The sequence below is a fragment of the Oxyura jamaicensis genome, chromosome 10, assembly GCF_011077185.1.
Source record: "Oxyura jamaicensis isolate SHBP4307 breed ruddy duck chromosome 10, BPBGC_Ojam_1.0, whole genome shotgun sequence".
Lineage (NCBI taxonomy): Eukaryota > Metazoa > Chordata > Aves > Anseriformes > Anatidae > Oxyura > Oxyura jamaicensis.
In genome coordinates, this window is record NC_048902.1 from 1,927,993 (window position 1) to 1,951,244 (window position 23,252).

The 23,252-nt window shown below is 39.8% G+C and overlaps 1 protein-coding gene across 2 annotated transcripts; it reads left to right on the forward strand.

Annotated features, from left to right (window-relative positions):
• Positions 1 to 668: 668 nt before the first annotated feature.
• LEO1 (LEO1 homolog, Paf1/RNA polymerase II complex component) lies at positions 669 to 15,769 on the forward strand. 2 transcript variants are annotated; one of them, XM_035335752.1, is made up of 12 exons: positions 669 to 806; positions 1,495 to 2,220; positions 2,482 to 2,586; positions 3,375 to 3,469; positions 3,883 to 4,028; positions 5,467 to 5,551; positions 5,904 to 5,998; positions 6,284 to 6,418; positions 7,007 to 7,142; positions 7,486 to 7,672; positions 7,930 to 8,027; positions 11,481 to 15,769. In XM_035335752.1, the coding sequence occupies exons 1-12, from the start codon at positions 749 to 751 to the stop codon at positions 11,583 to 11,585; spliced, it is 1,971 nt and encodes a 656-aa protein (XP_035191643.1). In that variant the 5' UTR covers positions 669 to 748; the 3' UTR covers positions 11,586 to 15,769. The 2 variants fall into 2 exon arrangements, with proteins under 2 accessions (XP_035191643.1, XP_035191644.1); XM_035335753.1 differs by having other exon boundaries at positions 11,485 to 11,553.
• Positions 15,770 to 23,252: the final 7,483 nt, after the last annotated feature.

Here is a 23,252-nt window from a genome sequence, read left to right on the forward strand (position 1 = left end):
CTGGCTGCAGTTGTCTGCCTGTGAGCTACAGGAGCTCAGCTATGGGCCAAGCACTTGTAGCTGGGCTTGCTGGGGAAGGGAAGAGCCTCGGGCAGCACAGCCCCCCTCTCCTTACACCTCATGCTTTTCTACCTGATTTTGCTCTGCTGTGTTGTTTTTGCTCTTGCTGTGGCAGCAAGTGCCGTGCTGTTACACCAGTCCCCTTTTCTCCAAAGCAGCTCTGGCTCCTTGTGCATCCTCCTCTAGAGCTTTGAGCCCTGCGCTATCTCATCCAGCTCTGTCAGAGGGCAGCTGCGGAGGAGACAAGGTCCTGTCGCTTTCTGTCAGCGATGGAAAGTGCTTTCCTTTTCCGCGTGCCCTGAACCAGACCGTTGCTAAGGGTGGCTGGGCTGTGACCTGAGGGTGCTTAAACAGCTCTGGGGGAGAAACACAGCCCCGAGCAGGGCTGGGAACGGGCGCGGACCCTGCGTCGGGCCCTTCGCGCTTGGGGACCCGCGGGGCGTGTGGGGGCGTGGGGCTGTGCGGCCGCCCGAGGCAGCGCGCGAGAACCCCCAACGCCGAGGCGGGGCGGCGCCGACGGCACAAGATGGCGGCTGGGGGGGGCGGGGGCCGCCTTCCCGCGCGGGGAGGGCGCGTGCGCGGGCCCGGCGCCGTAACCGGAACCGAGCCGGGGGTTGGGAGGGGGCGGTGCTGGCGGGGCGCTGCGGGAGCGCGTCACTGCGCGGCGCCGGCGGCGCGTGCGGCGGCCATGGCCGACATGGAGGAGCTCTTCGGCAGCGACGCCGACTCGGAGGCCGAGCAGAAAGGTGCGCGGCGCCGACCCCGTCCCGCCCGGCACACCCCGCCGCCGTCCCTCCCCCGCCCTGCCGCTACCGCTCGCCCTCTTGGGCCGGTGAGGCCGTTGGTTCCCGGCCGGGCTCGGCTGCGGCCGCAGCTGGCGGCGCTCCGGGACCGGGGGGGGAGCGGGGTGTTGGTGAAAAAGTAGCGGCAGTGGCGGAGCGCCTCCCGGCAGGCTCCCCGCCGCTAAAGTCGGGCTTCTGAAGCGTCTGTCCCAGTTCCTGCACGGGGCAGGAGTGCCTTGTTCTGCAAAGCCGGCGGTAACGGGCTGGAGGAGAGGTGCAGGGGGGCTGCCTTTGTCTGAAGGAACGGCGGCGGTCTCAGACTTGAAAGATCTCGTAAACTGTGTGCATTGCTTATTTAAAATTCTCACTATTTCAAGTTTTGTGTAATTGCTTATTCCTTTTGATCTTTGGGATCCTAGATAGCAGCTGGTGATGAGACCTTATGTGGCATCTGTCAGGTTTCGTTATGTCTTTCATTTCATTTCACATTCTATTTTGTTGTCGTAGGTAACTTACATGATTCTTTTTTATAGATCTCTGTTGTTGGTTTTTGTTTTATTTTATTTTATTTTTTAATCGAGGCTCATCTTCTTGTGAGGCTCCCTGTAGGGACGTTTTATTTGACGTTTGAAGGGTGATGTCTGTTTTGCAGATTCTGACTCTGGATCTGAATCTGATTCCGACCAGGAGAACGCTGGCTCTGGTAGTAACGCTTCTGGAAGCGACAGTGACCAGGACGATGACAGGGAGGCAATAAAACCTAGTAATAAAGAACTGTTTGGAGATGACAGTGAGGATGAAGGAGCATCCCATCATACAGGCAGCGACAACCACTCTGAAAGATCGTACAACCGCTCTGAAGCCTCAGGACATTCTGAGCATGATGATAATGATCAGTCAGACGTGGATCAGCACAGCGCTTCAGAAGCTGCTCACGATGATGAGGAGGATGATCGAGGGCACGGATCAGATGAAGGCAGTCATCATTCGGAGGGAGATGGTTCTGAAAAGGCACATTCAGAGGATGAGAAGTGGGGCAAGGAGGACAAGAGTGATCAGTCAGACGATGAGGAGAGGCAGCAGAACTCTGATGATGAGGAGAGGCAGCAGAACTCTGACGATGAGGAGAAAGTGCAGAACTCTGATGAAGATGAAAGGCCGCAAATGTCTGACGATGAGGAGAGAGCCCAGAACTCTGACGAGGAGAAGATGCAGAACTCCGATGAGGAGGAGAGGCCACAGGCCTCAGATGAGGAGAAGATGCAGAACTCTGATGACGATGAAAGGGCCCAGCACTCTGACGAGGAGAAGATGCAGAACTCTGATGATGACGAAAGGGCCCAGCACTCTGATGAGGAGGAACAAGAGCGTAAATCTGGTAGGACCAAATACGGTAGTAATGATTTGCTTCTTACTGGCCTGGTTTGATCTTTGTTGTTTACTTGATAGGGGCTTGAAAAGATTACAACTTAAATGTAAAGTCATTAATCACATAGCTTTTAATTACAGTCATCTTTATAACTTTTTTTAAGCCCATTTAAATTCCTTTTCATCTGAATCAAATTTAATACTACAAAAAATTTTGAAATATGTGCAACGAAATTCTTAATTTACTGAGAGTCATTATGCTCCTTGGTAGAGTCTGCAAGAGGTAGCGATAGCGAGGATGAAGTTTTGCGAATGAAGCGAAAGAAACCAATTGCATCAGACTCAGAGGTGGATAGTGATACAGAAGGACAGAAAGGTAAATGGCGGGGTTGTTTTGCGGGCTTTTGGTTCATTTGTCTTTTAATTCTCATCTTAAGCATGCCATTCATCTGCTGTGGGACTTGATACAGTTGATAGCATTTTCTATATGGAGTAACTGTAGTGCTTTTCTATATGGAGTAACTGTAGTGCCATGGAAATAACAAAATGGCACAGCAAGAACACTGCAGGGGGAAATACGTGCTGTATGTCTGCTGATTATTCCTACTTAGCTATGCCAGTCTGTTTCCTATGTGAAAGACAGAGCATTTCTTTTATGAGTGCTGGTTCATGCACTGTTGCCAGAAGATACCAAGACATGGTGTATCTGATCAGAAGAGCCTGAGAAAACCTATACTGTTCTTTATGACATGTAGTTAGCTGAGAAAAAGGTGTTGATTCTAATGAGAAGTAAAATCTCCAAAACATGCAACAAAGTTTTTTTATGTATATATAAATTTTTCTTTGTATTTAAACTGTATGAACTTGAGGACAAACTTAGACTCTTGATTCTTCTGTCATAATTTTTCAGCTAGATTCTTGCATTTGATAGGGTCTTTCCAGGAAAACATACCCTGAATTGTCAGCTTGAAAACACAAGGGGAAGCATTTTCTTGCAAGATAGGAAAATAATCTGCGCTTCGTGAACATCAGCATTTTTTTAATCTTTGTAGGTGATTCTAAATGATAAGAATGAAGGATGCGTTAATCCTTTTTTCTGCACTTGTATATAGGTGTGTGTGTTTCCATATATATGTATTTAAAATAGTAATTTTTCTCCTGAAGAACATGCAGATGTCATGGACCTGTTTGGAGGTGCAGATGACATTTCCTCAGGGAGTGATGGAGAAGACAAGCCACCAACTCCAGGACAGCCCATTGTGAGTAGGCGTGACTTTTGAAACAATAAGCTGCCATTCCACTTTGAGGTCTGGAACGTTGATTGAGTTTGATAATATTTTATTGAAAAACATTATTTTATTATTATTTTAATCTGAGAAAAGCTATCCCAGATTATCCCATCCTTAGCTGAAAACTGCATGTCAGCTCTTTTGCTGTTTACTTACTGTCTTTGGTTTCTTGAGTTTGTGCTGATATTTGAAATTGCTTTAAGCATCATATAAAAAGCTGCATTGGATTGCTTTCACAGAAATAGTGCAAGTGTTTTTATCAGAAGCTTCCTGATCTCTCTCTGCATGATGGCTTTTCTTCGGGCAAAACTAAGTGCTTATTACAGCACCAGGAGACAGACTGACATTTTTCACTTTTGCTTATTGTGCTTTCTTGTCCTTAGGATGAGAATGGACTGAGTCAAGAACAGCAGGAAGAAGAGCCTATTCCAGAGACAAGAATAGAGGTTGAAATACCAAAAGTAAACACAGACTTGGGTAATGATTTGTATTTTGTGAAGCTGCCCAACTTCCTTAGTGTGGAGCCCAGGTAATTCTGTATTAAATACTTGATAATTTTTTTTCTTTTATTTATTTATTTATTTATTTATTTATTATTTTTTTTTTAGTGTTGCACTATGTTGTTTTTGTTTTAGCAATAAAATTGATGTATTGGTCATATGTAAAATGGTTAACATTAAGGTGCATACTTTTAGTGATGATAAGTCCACAGTAATACTTGCCTGGTTGTTAGCTAATCAAGAGCTGAGTAACTATGTTGTGGGCTTGGAGTTCAGCCCGACTGAATAAATTTTGTCTTTAAAATCACACATATATATATATGTATGATTTAACTGAAAGTAACGAAGGCTCAGTCTCTCAGAGACATGAAAGCCAAATACACCAAATCTTTATGCACTTTTGAGTGACATTCTGAATTTTAGAATAAGCTTCTTTTTACCTGCATGTGCTGAATGTGATATTTAAGTATTAAAAGGGACAGGGGTTACTTCTTTTACTTTTTACCTAACCCAAGCAAAACTTTTGTGGAATTCAGAGGAAGAAACAAAACAGATTAATAGAGTTGCTTGTGACATTAAGCGTGGCCCCAAAGCCCCCCATCAGCCCCTCCTAGTAAACTGCTGTTAATTTCATCTCTTCAAGCGTTCTGATAGGAACTTTATTGGATTACTTAATGCATATCTTCTTACCTGGCAGCATAGTATTGTTTCTGTCATACCTTAGTTAAATCATTCTCCCTAGCTTTCGTGCTATAGACTGTTTAAGGAGAGAACTGTTAAGAATCCAGTTAGTGGCTGTAATCAGTGATAGAAGTCCTGAGGATCACTGGGGTCAGGCAGGACTGAAAGTAGAATTTTACAGTAGCAGAGCCCGATTATTGTTTTGTTCCATTGTGAGTGATTTTTGAAACTATTAGGCTATTGAGTGGGCTTATTTTTTCCCCAGCTCTCAGGTTCTTGGTGTTCTGTTTTTTTGGTTGGTTTGGTTTTCTTTTTGAAGAAAGAGAAAGAACAATCTCTTTATTTCTGTTTGGTTGATTCTCAGATTCAAATTTAAAAAGATTGTGCTCTTAGAAAAATCTATAGCTCACCACATTTATAAAATATTTTCATTTTGATTTTCCCTGTAAAAAAATATGTGTATTTATTTATAAATTTAACCCTGACTTCACCATGTTGATACTGTGAAAACCTTTTTGAGGAAGACTTGCTTTCTTTAGCTAGAGCCATTTAGCGGGTCTGTTAAAGTGGCTGTAATTGATGGCAGTGCAGACACTTGGGTAGGCCTCCTGGGGTGTAGAATCAATGCAGGAAATTACATTAGTGCAGAAATGGCTGTCTCACAGCTGCAGTGCCTACTGTTGTGTGCAGTGTGTAGTTTAAACCTTTCAAGCACCTGTTATTTTGCACAAGAACAATCTGGATTGCTTTTTAGAAGAATAAAGACTATTGTATAATTTATTACAGACCCTTCGATCCCCAGTATTATGAGGATGAATTTGAAGATGAGGAGATGCTTGATGAAGAAGGTAGAACTAGGTTAAAACTCAAGGTATAATATTAATTTTCCTTTCCTCTTTTATGCTCAAATAGCCACATTTCTTCAAAATTATTTCTGGTATTTTAGAATGGTGTTTTGACTTATGGTTCAGGTTATGAAGGCGTGGACCAGTTCACTGCTGAGGAAGGTTGCTGAGTTTTAGTAATGCTAAAGCAAGCAAACAAACCCTTCAGATCTGCATTTCATCCGTAAAAGCCATCCCTTTCACCTTTGTTTCTTTGCATCATACAGCAAATTGAGTAACCCTTCTAACTGTAATTCTCAATCTTCACAGAGTATTTTACCAGAGCATTCCTTACTATTACTTAAACTATGAATTAAAAAGAAGTTTATATTCTGACAGGTAGAAAACACAATACGGTGGCGGATGCGTCGAGATGAGGAAGGGAATGAGATTAGAGAAAGTAATGCCCGGATAGTCAAGTGGTCGGATGGAAGGTTGGTTTGGACTTCTTGCTGTTGAAGGAATACAATTGTTTTTACAGTGAAATGCTGTGGTGTGCAAAACTGAAAGGTCAACAAACTTCAGTGTCAGTTCTGCATAGCAGAAATTATTTTAATCTCGGTGCTTTGAAAATTTTATGCTCTGCTTCATTTGGATTGAAATATAATTATTGGCTGTATGCAAAAACAAAACGTGAAGGCTTTCTCTTTTTATAAATGAGGCAAAAAATAGACTGCAGTGACTTTATCAAGTAATTGATAATACGAATCTCTTTTAAGCATGTCTCTCCACTTGGGAAATGAGGTCTTTGACGTGTACAAGGCACCACTGCAGGGAGATCACAACCATTTGTTTATCAGACAAGGGACTGGTCTACAAGGACAGGCTGTTTTCAAGACAAAGTTAACCTTCAGGTAAACACGATATTCCGTATCAAATGATGTTACTGTTTTTGCAAATAAATGTTGTGACTAGTACATAAAAATCAGAGGTATAAATTAGTAAACCTCCAGAGCTTCACTGTTTTCTAAGAATGTGCTCTTTTACGCATATTTGGGAAAGATTTTTCCTCAGGTAGGTTTCCCAGTCTGAAAGGCTAATAGGCTATTCACCGCAGTATCTAGACTACGTGTATTGTTTAATATATTTTAATTTGTATTTTGAAGTGCAAGTCCTCATGTGAATCGGAATATTAATATTCTCTGAAATTAACCTTTCTTGAGATGCATGATGGCCATCAGGATGGTGATTGTGCCTTGGGATATTGCAGTGAAACGTGGGGATGATTATTTAGGCTGCTGATGGACTGCAGCCAGTTTGCTGAGAGGAATTGATGTCTCCAGTAGCTATTATAGTGCACAAGAATTAAAATAATAGTAATAATGCTTTTACTTTTGTGCAGATGAGGTTTTGAAACCTTAAGTATTCCTGCCCTGCAACTGTCATTTGAAAATGGATAAGTTCTTTTTAGGAGTATTTAACCCATAGCAATTCTCCAACAGGCCACACTCTACGGACAGTGCCACTCACAGGAAGATGACTTTGTCTCTGGCAGATAGATGTTCAAAGACCCAGAAAATTCGTATTTTGCCAATGGCAGGTCGTGATCCAGAGTCTCAGCGGACAGAAATGATTAAGGTATTCTCACACAGAACTTTCCTATCTGCTGATTTAATCTTAAAATAATAATCACAGCTGTAATCTAGCTGAACACTTCTGAACACTTAATGTATTTTTGAAAAACAGAGTCTGTCAGTTATAGGTAAGAGTAGCTTTATAGGTAAGGGTAGCTAGCCATGGGTGCAGTTTGTGCATGCAGTCTTTTTTGTTTGAAATTGCATTACCATACATTTACAAAAAATCAGTTTTATGTACAGTCTTCCCACTCCTGTGAAATGATTTCAAAAGCTACAGTAGAATACAAGATACTCGGAGTATTTTATTATTTTTTTCCCTTTATCTTTTGTTTCTTTTTGGACAGAAAGAAGAGGAGAGATTAAGAGCTTCCATTCGTAGAGAATCTCAGCAGCGAAGAATGCGAGAGAAGCAGCACCAGCGTGGTCTGAGTGCAAATTATTTAGAACCTGATCGCTATGAAGAAGAGGATGAGGGAGATGATGCAATCAGTCTAGCTGCTATCAAAAACAGATACAAAGGTGGCATCAGAGGTAATAATAAAACTTACCAGGAGACAAGTAGGATTTGTGTAATTCAGACGGATTAATTTCCCAAGAGTCCTGGAAAGGCTGTGTTTTGCCGCTTAATTTGATACTTAAGGAGATGTAAATTCAGTTTGTGTAAGCTTATTTCCTTTGTGGGGTTAGATTCTGCGAGCCTTTTGTGAGACTAAGTGTAACAGAAGTATTTTTCATACTGTCTTTTTCCTTACCAATTTCAGATAAATACCTTTTTTTTTTTTCTGTAGAGGAACGTGCTAGAATCTATTCTTCTGACAGTGATGAGGGCTCAGATGAAGATAAAACACAAAGACTACTCAAGGCAAAGAAACTAACTAGTGATGAGGTAAGAAAATGATCTTGTTCTTAAAAAGGTACTCATTTTCAGTTGGGAACATTTCCTGCACTTAATCCAGTTTTTAAAGCTGAGACTTCTGTAGTTTCATTTATGCTCTGATGAATGTAGTATTTGACTTGGCATGCTGTCAACAGTGATTAATCATGGCATTTTCTTATTTGCTGTGTCATTTCATAGACCTGAGTGATATCTGAAGGAAGTCACTATTATTATTGCTGATTTAAAGATGGAAACATTGATACAGGACTGTGTAAAATGACTTGACCAAAATTATGCAAGGAGTAAAAAGACTCAACATCAGAATCCTAGCTCAGTCTTGTTTCCTAAGCTACAAGGTCCTCTCCTGTTTATTGTGAAAACAAAGGAAGAGTTTTCATATAACATTTCTACTCTTTAAAAATAGAATTTATTTTTTTAAAACAACAACAAAAAAAAAAACCACCTACGGTGCAGCTAATCCGATGCTAAGCAGATGTTATCTGTCACCTGAGTATCATCCAAAACATTAGAGCACTATCAAGCTAACTGCTAGCTAGAGTAGTAGTGCTGTTTCCTCTTTTAAAATTTCAGGTATTTTTTGGTTTGTAACTTAGCAATGCTACATATAAACAAATGAATCTTTGTGTGTATCTTATCTTGAGCTTTTGTTCCAGCAACGTCACCTCTTCAGATACTGCATGTGTGTACTGCAACAGTGCTTTTTAAGATGGACAGTTACTATTTTTGAGATTAGAAACTTACTATTTTCATTCAACATTAGAAGTGGAACCAGGAAGTACTAAGCTTGTGGAATATTTTTCAGTTCTTTATTGAAAGTTTTATATCACTATTTCCCTTAAGAGATTATTTTACTTTTAGCTGTTAAAATTATCTTATTGTCCCAGATTTCTTTTAGGTGTTTTCCTATTGTTATGTCCAGTATGCTACTCTAACAGCTGCTGAAGTGGCTCAAATCTTACTGTTGAATTTTAAAGGCTTCCGTAATAAAGCATCATAAAAGAACAATTTGGCAGTATAGCTTGCAATGTGTCCTTTTAGAGAACGCATGTTAGATGTCTTTAATCACAGCTGCTGAAACTCTGAAGTTTTGTTTAAATGAGCAATATATGACACAGTTTTCACTAGGACACGTAAGAGAAATCTTGATTTTTGAGGAGTAAGATTTCTGTCATTTCCATTTCTGTATTGTGCTTCCTGTGAATTTCTTGTCAGGTGTGTCTTATTTCCCAGCCTGTTGAGATGTTTGCTACATTCTGAATGTGTGTTCTTGCTGCTGTGATGCTATTCCTCTTATATTGTTAGCTGAGTATTTGCACTAATACGCAAATGTTTTATGAAGCAGGAGTGAAAATGAGTTTTTCTTTGAAATTCGTAGATCCTGGCTTGTTATTAGTTATTGAGGAAAATCTAATATTTTGGAAAATAGGACTCATATTTCAGAAAGCCATAGTGAGGCCTGTAGACAAAACTGTAATTATGAGAGCTCTGCTAGTGTCTGTCAGTAGAAATTATTTGCTTATTTATTTTATTGACAAGATACTACCAGCTGTTAGTTTATAATGTAGCAATCAGTGTCAGGATTTTGCAATTCTAGTCTCTGAAAAGAAAGGATCTAGTCAACTGGATTTCTCCGCTGTGTGAGAATGGTAGCCTCCATTTTACAGTTACATGATGGAAAGGCAATATTCCCATCAGGGCCACAGAGGGGTGCTACAACGTTAGGAGGATAAAACAGGATAGCCTAACTACTTACTTTCAGTCAGCAGGTAGGAAGTATATATTTTTAATATGTATCCACATATGTGAAACAATGAACTTCTACACAGACTTGCTTTTGTGGGCTGTCAGTCAACAACAGCCCAAATCTCCCTCCTAATAACAATTTGTTACCAGTACTGAGAACATCAGCCTGTTGTTAATGCACATTATCATCACATGGCAGGGGCTTTTATTGTTCCTGTAATTAATGGAGATAGCCTGCTAAAGAGGACGGTGAATCATTTAACAATAGCCTAACTAGATTATAAGAGCATAAATGTCTGAGGAAGTAGCTATGATTGAGATTTCCCACCCATACTAATTTGTGTTTCCCATGCTTAAAATTCTTTCCTAATTCAGATTCTTACCATGCTAATTTAATGTAAATATAGAAGAAAATGCTTTGAATAAAAAGCAATTCATTAGAATTCCAAAAGGCTGTGTTGTCTTTTGCTGCTTCTTAAAATCCAATTAATGTGTGTTGCTCTTAAAAATAAATAAAATAAAATAATGGAAAAAGAGATGAGCTTTCTTAGAACTGAGGGTATTTCTCAAACACTTTTCTTTTTAAGCAATAATCAAGTTACTGCTCATTCTTTGTTTCCAAATTGATGAGTTTTTCATTTGCAAATAATTACTTGTAGCGTGAGCAAATGTCTTCATAGTGTTCTGAATCAAATTGCTGTTTAGAAGGATGATTTAACCTGCACTGGTGTAAATGTGTTTAGATTAGCAATCACCCCACTGACTTTATATTTAGGTGCTAGAAATTGGTCATCCAGCCTGTGAAAGTCATTTGGTATTGCTTTCAAACAGGTAATTAACTGGAAATACAGTATGACCAAAAAAAAAGTTGAATTCGAAATGCAGATGAGGTAAAGGGAAGCAATTCAGGAATGTGTTGTAGGCCAGTTCGTTAGTCAGAATCTGCTGTTTTGTTGTGGTTTTCCCTGTTTTTGTATTCACAAGCAGTTTTTATATAGTTTCAGTATTTGTTCTAGAACTCTGCATTGTGAACCACTCACTTAGTTCTGGTCTTAGGGTTGATTTTTCAACAAAGACAAGACTTGTATCTGTGTCGTGAAGGTAAATGTTTTCCTTCAAGTTTTTAGGAAGAAAAATAGGAGATCAACAAGTATCCCACCATGTCTCCTTAAGCGTTTTACATACAGGAAAACACTAGAGTTTAGTTTACTTCATGCGTTAGTGTCTATATTTTAGCATTTGAATTAAATGGTTTGAGGTATTTTTAAATTTAAAAACCAAACAAGCTATCTGTAAATTGATGTTACCTCAAGTGATCGAGTAATAACTAGCTCCTCATGAATTCTGGTGAGTAGCTGAAGTCTGAATGATTTAAGTTCCTGTGACCATCTCTTTAAAGCCTCCTACACTTATATTTCTTGGACTGTAAGCTGTGGTGTTGATTCTTAGTACTAGTGGTTTCTCATCAGTCCTTTTCCTTGATGCCAGAGTGTGGTTTGTTTGTTTAAAGACAACAACAAACAAAACAAAAACTTGCTGATTTACAAATATATTTTTTGTTATAGTAGCACGAAGTGGGAAGACTAGAACTAATAACTCTGCTTTTCTTTCAGAAAATAATTGTTGTCTGTTGTTCTTCTCAGTATTTTAGCCTGAAATACGGTTTGTTTGTTTTTTTCTCTCTTTTCTCACCTTCAGGAAGGTGAACCTTCTGGAAAGAGAAAAGCAGAGGATGATGACAAAGCAAGTAAGAAGCATAAGAAATATGTGATCAGTGATGAAGAAGAAGATGATGACGATTAATAATGAGGAAGCACTAACGTTGCTTTATATATATATATATTTATATATATTGTACAGTTCTCTTACAGCAAAGATGTAAGTAGCCATAATGGGGTTATTTTGATAAAGGAAAATTCCAATGAAGTCTCTGTTTCTGGTGTGAATAAAGTGTGTTTTTTTTTTTGTTTTTTTTTTACTTTCTCTGCTTTTTAAAATCTTGTCTTACTGCAGCAGCTGCTGCACCAGAGATCGTCACAGTGCCATTTTTTTTATCATGTACGGTACATTTCAGTTTTGAAAACTGCAGGAATTGGTTGGCCAATAGAATAAATCAGTAATTTTCCTGAGTTTATTAGGGGAAATCATAATCTTCATATAGAATGCTTAAATTGTGTTTCCAATAAGGATATGGAAAAAGAGCTTATAATTTGTACAGAAGAGTTGGAAGAACATGAGTGGTACAGTACAATACTGTTTTTTTCCTAGGCATTCCTTATTTACTGTGGACAGTACATTACTATGCTGGCCTATTTGGGGATTTTTTGACTGAAAGTATTTCTTACCATGTCTGAGTAAACTGAAATTTCTGCAGTTAGCGTAGTAAACTGATCACCTAAGACATTTCAGTTTCCATGAATTGAAGCCCAGAATGAAAATCCACGTCTTGCCTAAGCATTAAAAATAATAATCATCATCATATGCTAGTGATGTAAATGTCAGAGTTAAACAAACCCAGCAAATTTCTGCAAGTCCATAAAAGTCTCTTTTAAAAAGTGCAGCGAGCCGCACTGTGAATGCACATGCTAGTAATACTGTTTCACAGTCTCATATAATCCTTATGGTGCTATTTCCTATTGTTCCTGGTCGGTTTTATAAATAGATTGGTTTAGCTGCAACGTTAGTGGAGGAGAATATTATGGGCAGAATCATTGCTGCTTCTACGCTATTTTTAAACACCTTATTTGGCTGTGCAAATGCCAGTTGTAAAGTAGGGAACAGCTACAAGAAATATCTGATCTTTACCACACTTTCTTTTTAAGATTAAATTCCCCATGTGTAGTTTCCCTCTAGTCTCTGCTTTGGTGAGATAGCATTCAGATGTTATCGGTGCTGTTTTTTTAACTGACTTTTCACACAGTCTTACAGAATTTGTGACTTCAAAGAGGTAGCAGAAAGCATAGCTTAATGCCTCTTTCAGTGAAAGCGTTGGCTGATGCTATGAAAAGTTTATTATATGGATTTGTGTTATGTAACATAACATGAAGTAGCTAATAATTATGTAAGAATAATTGTTACCCATCTCTCTCCTCCCCATCTGAATTCTGCTTTTCTGTAAAATGATAGAAGGGTTCGAGTGCCTCATAGTGAGCATTTTGCTGTCTGACATTCCCTGGTTCTTCGAGATCCAGCATTTAAACTGGACACCTTGCTTTTTCTGTGTTTAATTAGGCTAACAGTTTACTGAAGTACTCTACCTCCATTTTTCCTGCCTGGAAAGTGTGGGAAGCGTTCTAGCTGCAGTAGCACAGAGCTCTGTGTGTGTTAACATATTCTGCTGAGCAGCTGACTGCAGTGTAGACACTTGCAAATACGAAAACCAAGTGAAAAATTTCTACTCAGAAGTCTGAGTGCCTAAGAAATGTGGATTGTTTTTTTTTTTTTAATAACTTACCAAGAGTTCCTGTGTCTCTTCAATGTGCAGATAAAACCTTTCTCCATCTGCTGGAATTTTGACCCTGTAATCCTCTTAGGTTAAGACCTCTGCTGGGAGTCTGGTTCCTTACATGAGGTTACCTGCTTTTCATTTGTAACCTTCTCAGGAAGAAGCCAGCTGTAGAGAAAGGGAGTTGTTTCTTATGCTGTATGGATACAACATGCTGTACTTTCATGTAAAAGCCTCCCAGATACCTCTGAAATGACAATGCAAAACATACACCACCACATACATACACCACTGATGACATGTTTGCTTAAATGTCAGTTTAATTAAAGTGTTGGCTATTTGTACTGCACTCCTAAGAGTGAAAATGTTTTAATCACTGTCATAGGTTTGATGCTAACTAAGCCTTTACTTAGCAAGTGGTTCACTTCAGCTTCCAGAAATGAGGCTTTTTGTGGATTACAAAGATTAAAAGAAGTACTTTTTTATACTGTCTTCTTTTGTACATTGCTCTTTTAAGTCTTATTAAAACATGGATTTTTAGAAAATATTCTTTCAGCTTAAATTGGTTTAGCAATCACCTTGTAATTAAAGTCATTTGAATGAACTTTGTCTTATCTACAGTATTTGTTAGTTGTTAGTCTAATGCAGTTTTGTTTAACTCAAGGGTAATTTTGCTCTCTCTTTTTCTAACCTCCAAGTATGTGAGAACTGCTTGGAGTTGATTCTTCTTAACCAAATTAAAAATACTAAGCCGAAACTAAAATGTATAAGGAGAAGGAAAGAGAAAGTAGGTTGAGTTTAGTTTACTTTTGTACTACCTGGTCAGAATACCTTATCCAGAAAGGGCATGATTTGAACAACTTCCAAAAAGATTTCTTTGAAGAGCTGGATTTCTTTGAAGAGCTGGCCTGAAGCTGAGTACTAGATTTTCTGGCTAGTGGTAGGATGTATGAGAAATTCTCCTGAAACCGTCATTGAAAGCTGTTCTTGGCTATATAGTTTTGTTGTTTCAGTTATATCCTTCAACTATATACATCCCAGTTGTTGAACTGGAGTTTTCTTACTAGTGCTGGGTAGCATTTTGCACCAGGCATTTTCTTCCATCCTAGCCATGCAACTTAACAGTTTTCATGCTGGAGCACATCTGATGGATCAAGGGGCTGCAACCGAGAGGAGCAGCTGCCCATGCAGTCCCTTCTTTCTAGAAGCAGGCTTGGCAATGTCTTGTCTAGCTCAGAGAGTCAACTTGCTAAAATCTCAGGTAACTTACTTTCTGCTGAGTTTGATATTTGTTCCAGATAAGCCAACGGAACTGCTTTATTGGCCAAGTGAGCATCAAGACAGTAAGTTGGTGTGGTCATGACTTAGGGGATGTGGGCAAAGGATGTTTTCTGTGGCAGAGGTGTAAAAATTTACTTGGCTGTCTTTGAACCCTGACCCTATAAAGGTAAATGAATAGTTTGTTTTGTTTTTACTGGTGTAGCTGCCTGAACTGGCACTGTGAAGAGCCGGTTGTGACTTGAGGTAGTGCAAGGGGAGGCAGCCGGAGCAGGGCGCTTCTGTATGTGGCAGCAAGTTTTAACTCAGACCTGATGTGAAGCTGCAGCCTCAGGAACATGTTAAACATGAGATGGTGACTTTCTGATGAAGTAATGGGTATTTATTTTTCAGCCAGTAGGCATGGGAGTCCTTGGTGTCAGCCCGTTCTAGCAAACTGCTTGTTTTTCTAACGGCTTTAAACTGCCAATCAAGCTGAGTGTTGTTGAACTTACAGAGATGGTTATGTGGGAAAGATTGACGAGATTTTGGTTCTGATAAATGTTCTTTTAATGTTTGCTATAAGAAGTATTACACATTACACTCATGAAATTTAGCTAGGCTATTCAAATGCTTAGACACTTGCCTGTGGCTTGACTTGAAAGTGCTTCTAGGAGAGTAACGTGACTAATACCCAGGGTTGCCTAGTGATGCCCTTTGATTTGAGCTGGGGTGGGTTTTTTTTCTACTTGTCTGGACATGAAAGACTTAGAGAAAAGCTGCAAACTAGTATTGATTACTAGCTTGTATCTTTAATTGCTTTAAAACTCTTGGGCATTCTGACATATTATATAAGCTAAGTAGCTGAAAAAAATGATGTAAAATTAAGTAAATCCATGCTGAAATGATTCTCTGACAGAATCTGACAAAAATACTTTCACAAGACTTGGTGTCTTGATTGTTTTATTTATTCTTAAGAGTATTTTTCTGGTTTAAAACCTTTAATGGAATGATACTTGGAAAAAAAGATTTATTAAAGTCAAAGTGTAACTTTAGAAGTGTTTTTGTTTCTTGCTTTGTTTTCTATTAAGTCATGAAATGAGAGGTTGTAGAGCCAGTTTCCCAGCAAAAGGAACTTCATGTCTTTGGGTTATGTTGAAATTTTCTGGGAAGCAAGAGCATTCATGCAGTTATCAATGATAGTCATGAATCATATATACACTGTATTCTTTATGTATTGTAAATTAAAGATAAATAAAATCTTATGAAACAGTGAAAGTATTAACTAACACACCCTCTTTTTTTTTTTTTTTATCCTATGACTGAATCAAATTATGTCTGATTTTATATTGTTTTATGCTTTTCCTGGTCTTCTCACGATGCCTCACTTCATAACATAACTGTGAAAAAGACATGCTAATCCTAGCCTGATTTATTTGCAATTTGCAGATTGCTTTTTGTTTGTTTTGTTTTCTTCTTCATCTGCCAGTGTAGAGCTGTATGGTAAGCATTCTGTATAGGTTGTGTTCTTACATTAGGATTCATTGTTGATCTCTACGATAAATCCATTTTTGGAAAATTTTACATGGATCACTATGTAAAGGAAATAAATGTAGGTTTTTTGGCAGCAGCTGCAATCTCTATCCCTTCCATTCAGGTGTTTGGAACACTTGCAGTTAGTGTTTTTGTTGGGGAAGCTGTGCTTGGTTGGCTGAGGGTTGTATTTTGAGATCTAGAACCCTGCTATAGCTGTTGGTCCCGTGTTGGTGCTGATGGGATTTAATGCCAGCAGTTTTGAGTTCTGTTTACTAGCATGGAATGAGATAACTATTCAAACTGTGTGAGCTTGCCACCTTCAGTCTTATTTTTCAGCTTAAAATAAACTGCTACTCAGACTATGCTATATTTGTGAAGGAAGGAGTATATCCCACAGAAGATAAGGAAGGATCAAGCCAAAGTGTCGTGGCTAAAGTGTGTTTTTTTGCGTTTTTTTTTTTTTTTTTTTTTTTTTTTTTCCTTGTTTTTCCCCTCACAGGAATAGCTGGAAAAAGCTCAAGTGCCAAAATCACAGTTGTGCAATTTAAAATTAACCCCGGGCAGCTTGCAAGTTTCCATGTTCATACCTCACTCATAATGTTAGGGAGTTTCTGCTTTCTTGCCATCAAGTTTATCTACGTTGCTTTAAGGAAAACCCTGACGATGAAAGTTATCTTTCTTTAAAGACAGATCTTTCACAGTTTTCTTAGATGATGCATCATTTTATATTAACACTAACACAACATGGGTTATCCTTTTTCTATACCCTCCTTTCTATGCTATGTGTGTCAGATTGGCTTGAATTTTGTGTTGACTCTCTTGATACCTTTTTTTTTCTGTTTTTTGGGAAAGAAAATGGGTATTTTTCCCTTGGTGAAATTTCCCTTTTCCCTACAATTATTTTAAAAAGTATCGATGATAATTTACAGCTTCACAACTGATGATGAAATGAGGCTTAAATAGAAAGGACAGAAATAGTGGAGTGTTAGCTTACTGACTAAAAATGTTTGTCTGTTTTTCTTCCCCGTAGTTCTGAGAATTGACCTGGGATGTATCTGATGTTCGTTTTTTCTTCTTGGAGCTTAAACCAGTGCTTTATTGAACCTTCCTTATCTCTTACAAGCAAGGTAGAGTCTTTCAGAAATGTTTGGGGTTATGGTGAAGGATAGCCAACCCAGGCTAAAGTATTGTGGAGATAAAATGGTCAGCTTCTAGAATAAACACACGGGGTCCCTAACCCAATGAACTTCAAGCACTCAGTCTAGGATATGAAAGCTGTCTTAAGGAACAAAATCTGTCCATCTAATGAGGGTGGCATGAAGCATGCTGTAGACCCTGGTGAGTATTTGTGGATGGTTTATAAAAGATTGAAGAAATGGGTTGTCTAGTGAAAATAGTAACAGAAGCCTTGACCTGTCACTGTGACTAGATATTGATATTAAAAACAAGAGATTTATTTGTTTCAGGTAAGAGGGAGGATCAGATTCCATGGGAAAGTAAAGTTTTAAATAGGATGTGCAAGTAGAGCACACTTGGGAAGAAAAAGATAGACAAGTGTATTCAGGAGAAAATACACACATTTGTTGTTGGCTCTTTGAAGTTACCAAGACAAATGGGTCCTCATTTCAACACTGAATGAACTGCGCAGTTCCAGGACATGCCTGGTAGCTGTTGGTATTAATTTCAGATCTGTAGTGAAACTTTTCCAAGGATTTATGGAACGAGGCAGCAACGTGCAATACAGATGCCATATCAACAGATTTTGAATGGTGTCCATCCAGAGTGATGAATGCAGCTTTATAAAAAGTAGCATTTTCTGGCTCGCGGTCAGTTTCTACCACCTTATTTAACCTTTAGTTTAGGAAGATAAGTCCAGCTGAGCACAGTGCCCTTAAGACACTGCTATCCACTGAGTTAAAGTACTCCAATATGGGTTTATATCTTCAGCTAAATACAAGAGTACTTTCTTCTCTTACAGTCATGCTCAGTCATGGTAGCAAGATAAATATACAGAATAGATTTTTATCTTGACAGCCAGCTGACTTGGTCTGGGTGCTCTTATTCTGTAGACATGCTGGGATGTTGCTGTAAATTCAGAATTTAGTTGATGGACATTAAAATATCGATGCCTGCGTTTAAATATACGTTATTGCAATTAGATGAATGAATTATTGGGTAGGGGAAAGTTCAAGGACAGCAGGAGTTGCCCTGTGTTGGCTGAATGAGATTGAGAGTTTTCTGCAGCTCTGTCAGCCTCTGTACTTGTCACAGAAGTAACATTTGTGCATCTGTTTAGGTTACTTATGATGCTTCTCTGGTTGATGGTTAGGTACGTGTGTACTTGTAACCACTTAGGTGTTTCTCCAGGATCTCTGCTGTTAGTGATTTTCTGGTTGTGGGAGACTCCTTCATGTCTGTCAGAAGGGTTCCTTCTTGCCCTTCAGGTGATGTTGTTGGTTAGATGCTGCAAGCAATCAGCTCAGTCCACAGAGGGGTATTTTTCCAGTGATCTAAGTGGACAGCCTTTTCTTTTGGAAGCCCTTTGTTCACTGTTGCCTTGAGCAGAGGCTGTTCTGTTGTGCGCTGAACAGTGTTGCGATTTTCAAGGTAGTGGCAGAGTGCAAACAATTTAGAGCAAAGACTTAGTAGTTTCATATGTAAGCTGTTTGTGAAGGACCTCATCAGCAGTGAGTTCTGGGAAGTTCTTCAGAACTGCTAACTGCCCTAATTGCGTGTTCGGTTAGGCATACAGCTTCTTGCCGAGTTGTCGGACGCTTAGATTGCTGCGTCACTTTACATTCTCTATGAATTAATTGTAGATAATGCCAGTGTGAACTTTGTCTGCTTAAATAATTTGTTTGGTAACATCTTTAGCCATTTTGTTCCTTCTGATCTTGTTCAGAAAAGTGGGCTGCTGGATCATACTGCTGGGGTTTTCGTTGTTAAGAAAGATGCTGTGTTCCCTTTGCTGATGTTACATACGGCTATGGGATAGCCAACCTTCCTGTATCAGTGAGTCCAAATTTGTATGAGAGGTAGATGGGGAGGGAATGGTGTTTTATGAGCACAGTTCCCAGGTTTTAAGTGTGACGTTCAGAACTTCATGTAATTCTAATCCCTCTGAACATAGTAAAAAAAATTCTTTATATCTTCAGATGAAAATGCTTTCTGAACATGATCACACAGTGACCACACTTAAATTGAGAACATTTCGCTAATCTGTGGATGTGTTACCCTCGTACAAATCCTCTTTGATCTCCCAGAACTCAATAGGATTAACTGGCTCTCATACTTTTCCGAACACTGAATCTGGAGCAGCTGCTGGCATGTAGCAGGCGCCACCATGTGTGTCTGTCTTAGGATCTAATCTTGCCATAGCATGACATTACTAGATGCTGGGGAAAACTCAATCTGTGAGTGCGGCACTGCCAGTTCAAAGACTTGAGCCGTTTTGTAATTTGACAATAATGGACTTCAGGCCCACCATTTTTCTTAGTTACTTACTACTTTTGTTCATGTATTTTTATATTTTAGGACAACTTTCCCCTTCAGTTACTGAAGTTTTTGAGTAAGCAGGATGCTTTGAGCTTCTTCAGGTTATTTAAAAATACGTCATGCATGTGACAGTGAAATTTGTTAAAGGTACTTCTGGATTTACTTCAAGTGAAATATATGTGTGTGTGATGCACTGTGATTGTAATATGGTTGTTAAAAACACTGTCACTTTATAATTCACAAAGCAGTGGTTTTAAACCTGACTTGTGTCTCTGAACTTCTTTGCAAGTGGTCCACAAAACATAACTAAGAAGAGGTGGCCTTACTAGGCCATGTAGATATGTAGAAGACCTAGCACTACAATTAAGAATTGAGTCTGTGAATTGGAAAAGGTTGAGAACTGCTGCCTTGGGGGCAAGGGGCATTTCATATTTCTGTATGTACTGCTATATATGAAAGTAGCCTGCGTCTGAAATACACTGGACTGCCTTGAAAGAACAGTTCCCAGATAACTTGGAAGGAGACTTTAACATGCCTCAAAGCTATTTGTTGTTCCATAAACTTTTGAGCCTATCTTTATTTCCACCTTTTTTTTTTTTTTTTTTTTTTTTTTGCGTTCTTTTCACAATGTCCTATGCAACCTCTTCAGGCTTTCCTGTGGCAAACATGTTTTTGTTGTTAGGTAATGTCATTGAGGGTGTGCTGGCAGGTTGACTAGTATTGCCAGGAACCCAGAAATGGGAGGTCAAAATTTTCAACACAGTTAAACCAAGGTGTTGCATTTGTATTGGAGATCTTAGGGGTAGTTTAAGATACATGCATTGCATGCTATGGGCTGAACTTTGGAAATACCGAAATCTGAAATATTGACACAGCCAGCTTCAAAGACGGAAAGAGTCATGATCCATTCCTGCCTGTCTGGGATTCCTGAATCTGAGAAGCAAACAGACATTTTTTAAAATGCGTGATTGTAAAATTTTGAAAGAATATATAGCTTTGAAACATTATTAGAGATTTTAGGTAAATGGGTTCTTTGACAGCCTTTAATCTTGAAGGTATCCGGCTTTTAGATGTTTCTTACATCAGCTTGCATAGGTGTTTCAAAAACTTGAAAAGCTTAAGGTTTTGAGGAGATCTGAAAAACCTTGAAGCTAAGCAGTGTTTAGCTGAGTTCTGTATGCATGTACATTAGCTTCGGATATTTCTTCTGCTATCTTCTCAGTACTAGATACCGTAATGTCTTAGCAGTACGTAGTTCTAGTCCACATGTCCACCCTGTGGTATGGACTTGGGTACTTTGAAAATTAGTTCCTGGTGTATGGGAATAGATGGAAGAAAATGTTTTGTTTTGGAAGCTGAGAAATTAGCAGAACTCTTTGCAGGTGTTTAATCTAGCAGAGGGTCTTTATGGGATGAAGCTGCAGCTGTTTGAAATTGTAGTGCTTCTGACCGCTCTGCCTGTCTGTGGGAAGCTACCTCCCTTGGGGCAGAGCTGTAGCAGAACCATGCAAAGGCAAACGCACGGGGGTGTATGTGGGGGAACGCAGGTTCATGTCACGGTTCCAGTCATCTGTAGCATATATTCTGTCTTGGTCTTGCACACAGGGGTTTGATGCAGCTGAGTTTGAGAGACACAGAATGTTATTTTTTACTCTTTGGAAAATGTGGTAATTAGTGGAAAGTGGGCTCACAAATTAAAAAAACAAGTGTGCCCTGTCTTTCTAAGCACATGCTAATTACTCAGAAGTACACAAGTTGGCTGCCAGAAGAATGTTTTTCAGGACATGATTCCAGATGGTTGTTTCAAAGCCATATAAATATAACTGTTTTGTAACTAGTAACAGAGATGACTGTAAAATAAACTGGAAATCTGAAACTTTTGTAATAAAATGTTTAGAACACACACCAGTGCAATTTAGGCTGAAAAATATTTGGATTCAACAAAGAAAGTATGCTTCTTGTGTATCTGCACACATGGATTCCGTACCTCTGCACCCCACTGATTCAGCCAAGCCGTGCTTCTCCACATGCGCGACACACTGGGATGCAGAGCGGGTTAACCTGGAGGGAGCCCTCTGCCTGTGCTCTGGGGCTCCCTCATGCAGGGCTGCTGTTGCCATCAGTCCAGCTCAATGCGGTGTGTTTCTGATCTTGCAAGGCAGGACTCTACTTCTCTACACATAAAATGTTTGGGCATTACATAAGTCACGGTCCCTTAGGTGTTTTTCAGACGATGCAATTTTTTTCTGCTCCAAGAAGGTTCCTGTGACTGACTGGAGTCTGTTGATAGCAGTGGGGCTTGGCCTGTGGGTGAAACCTCCCTGAGAGTCGGGATGTGAGATCTGTGATGTGACACGGGAGGATCAGCTGGAGGGCCTGTTTTTAGCCAGAACTGGGCAGTACAGAATTCTGTGCTTTGGTTCTTGGGCGTTAAAACACAGCGACTTTAGGTTCATAGAAAAATAGGCTTGGTTGTGAACCCTTGCGAGGTTCTCTAGTCCACTGCCATCCTCTGAGGCAGGATTATCTTCACGCAAACTCTGCTGACAGGATTTAATCTGTAATTTCCCAGAAACGATTGTGCTGACTTCAGTTTTCTAAAGGTTTTCTGAATCTTAGCTCACCTTTAGCTACAGTTTCAGTTACTCGGTTTTCTGCCCTTAGCAGACAAGGCCAAGCTGCAGTTCTTAAAGCTACTTTCTGAGAGGTTTTCTAAATGTGGTGGTATCTGTCTCATTCTGCTGTGGACCACTGAGGCCTTGCCAGCTCCCGTTTGCTTGGGCTTCTGGATTATTACTACTCCTGGGGGAAAAACAAACAAACAAAAAAAACTGTCCTAAAGCCTTACAACTTAAGTGGTCTGTTGTCTGTCTTATGTGGAGAGTCCATTTTGTAAAAATGGAGCAATGGCTGTACATTTAACAAAGTCACTTAAAGGTGGCAGGGGAAGTACGTTTGTGCTCTGGTGTGACTCCTGATAATATACTGGCACAGTTTTCATGTGAAAAGCTTAGGTAGCTGCTTTGCACTAGTTGCAACTAGCCCGTGTCGTCATGCATCAGTTTCAGGGTTTCAGAAAGGAGCAGGGCAGATTAGGAGAGGGTAGCACACAAAATTCTCGCCTTGGACAGCTTTATGATTCTTGTGACCAGTTTCCATAGCAGGAAAATACGCAGCTTTCGTTAAACCTGTTACATGTGACTTTGTTGTTGTGCTTTAAAATGGTTCCTGTATTTCACAGCTGTGTTGTGCAGAGAAAAATCTGCCGTTGCCAGGTACCACGTGGGTGTTGCACCGGTTTGCCCGGATAGGAACTGCTCCTGGAGCCAGATGGCAGCTGGCAGCTCTCCTGCCTTCTCGTGTGTGCTGGCACCATCGCCGGCTGCCCGATGAGCTGATTCACCACGCCAAAGTGGGCTGCGCTGCTGTCAGCCCTGCTGGCATCTCAGCATGATCGAGGGTATAAAATGAGATTGCTGCCTGGGTGCAGCTGGTAGTTGGGAGTTTGTGTATTGTTAGTCCTGAATCTGAAGGGAATTCGTGTTTGGAGCTGAAGATCCCAGCATGTGCTGGGATTCCTTTTGTCCAAAACCACATGCCTTTGGGAAAATTAATTGAGCAGTGATTTTTCTGCCAGATCTAACAGTGATCCCACATATGTTTTTCCATGGAGATTGGTGCAAGTGTGGGGGCTTGTGGGCCATGGGTACTCATCCACTAGCAAAAGAAGCCTGATC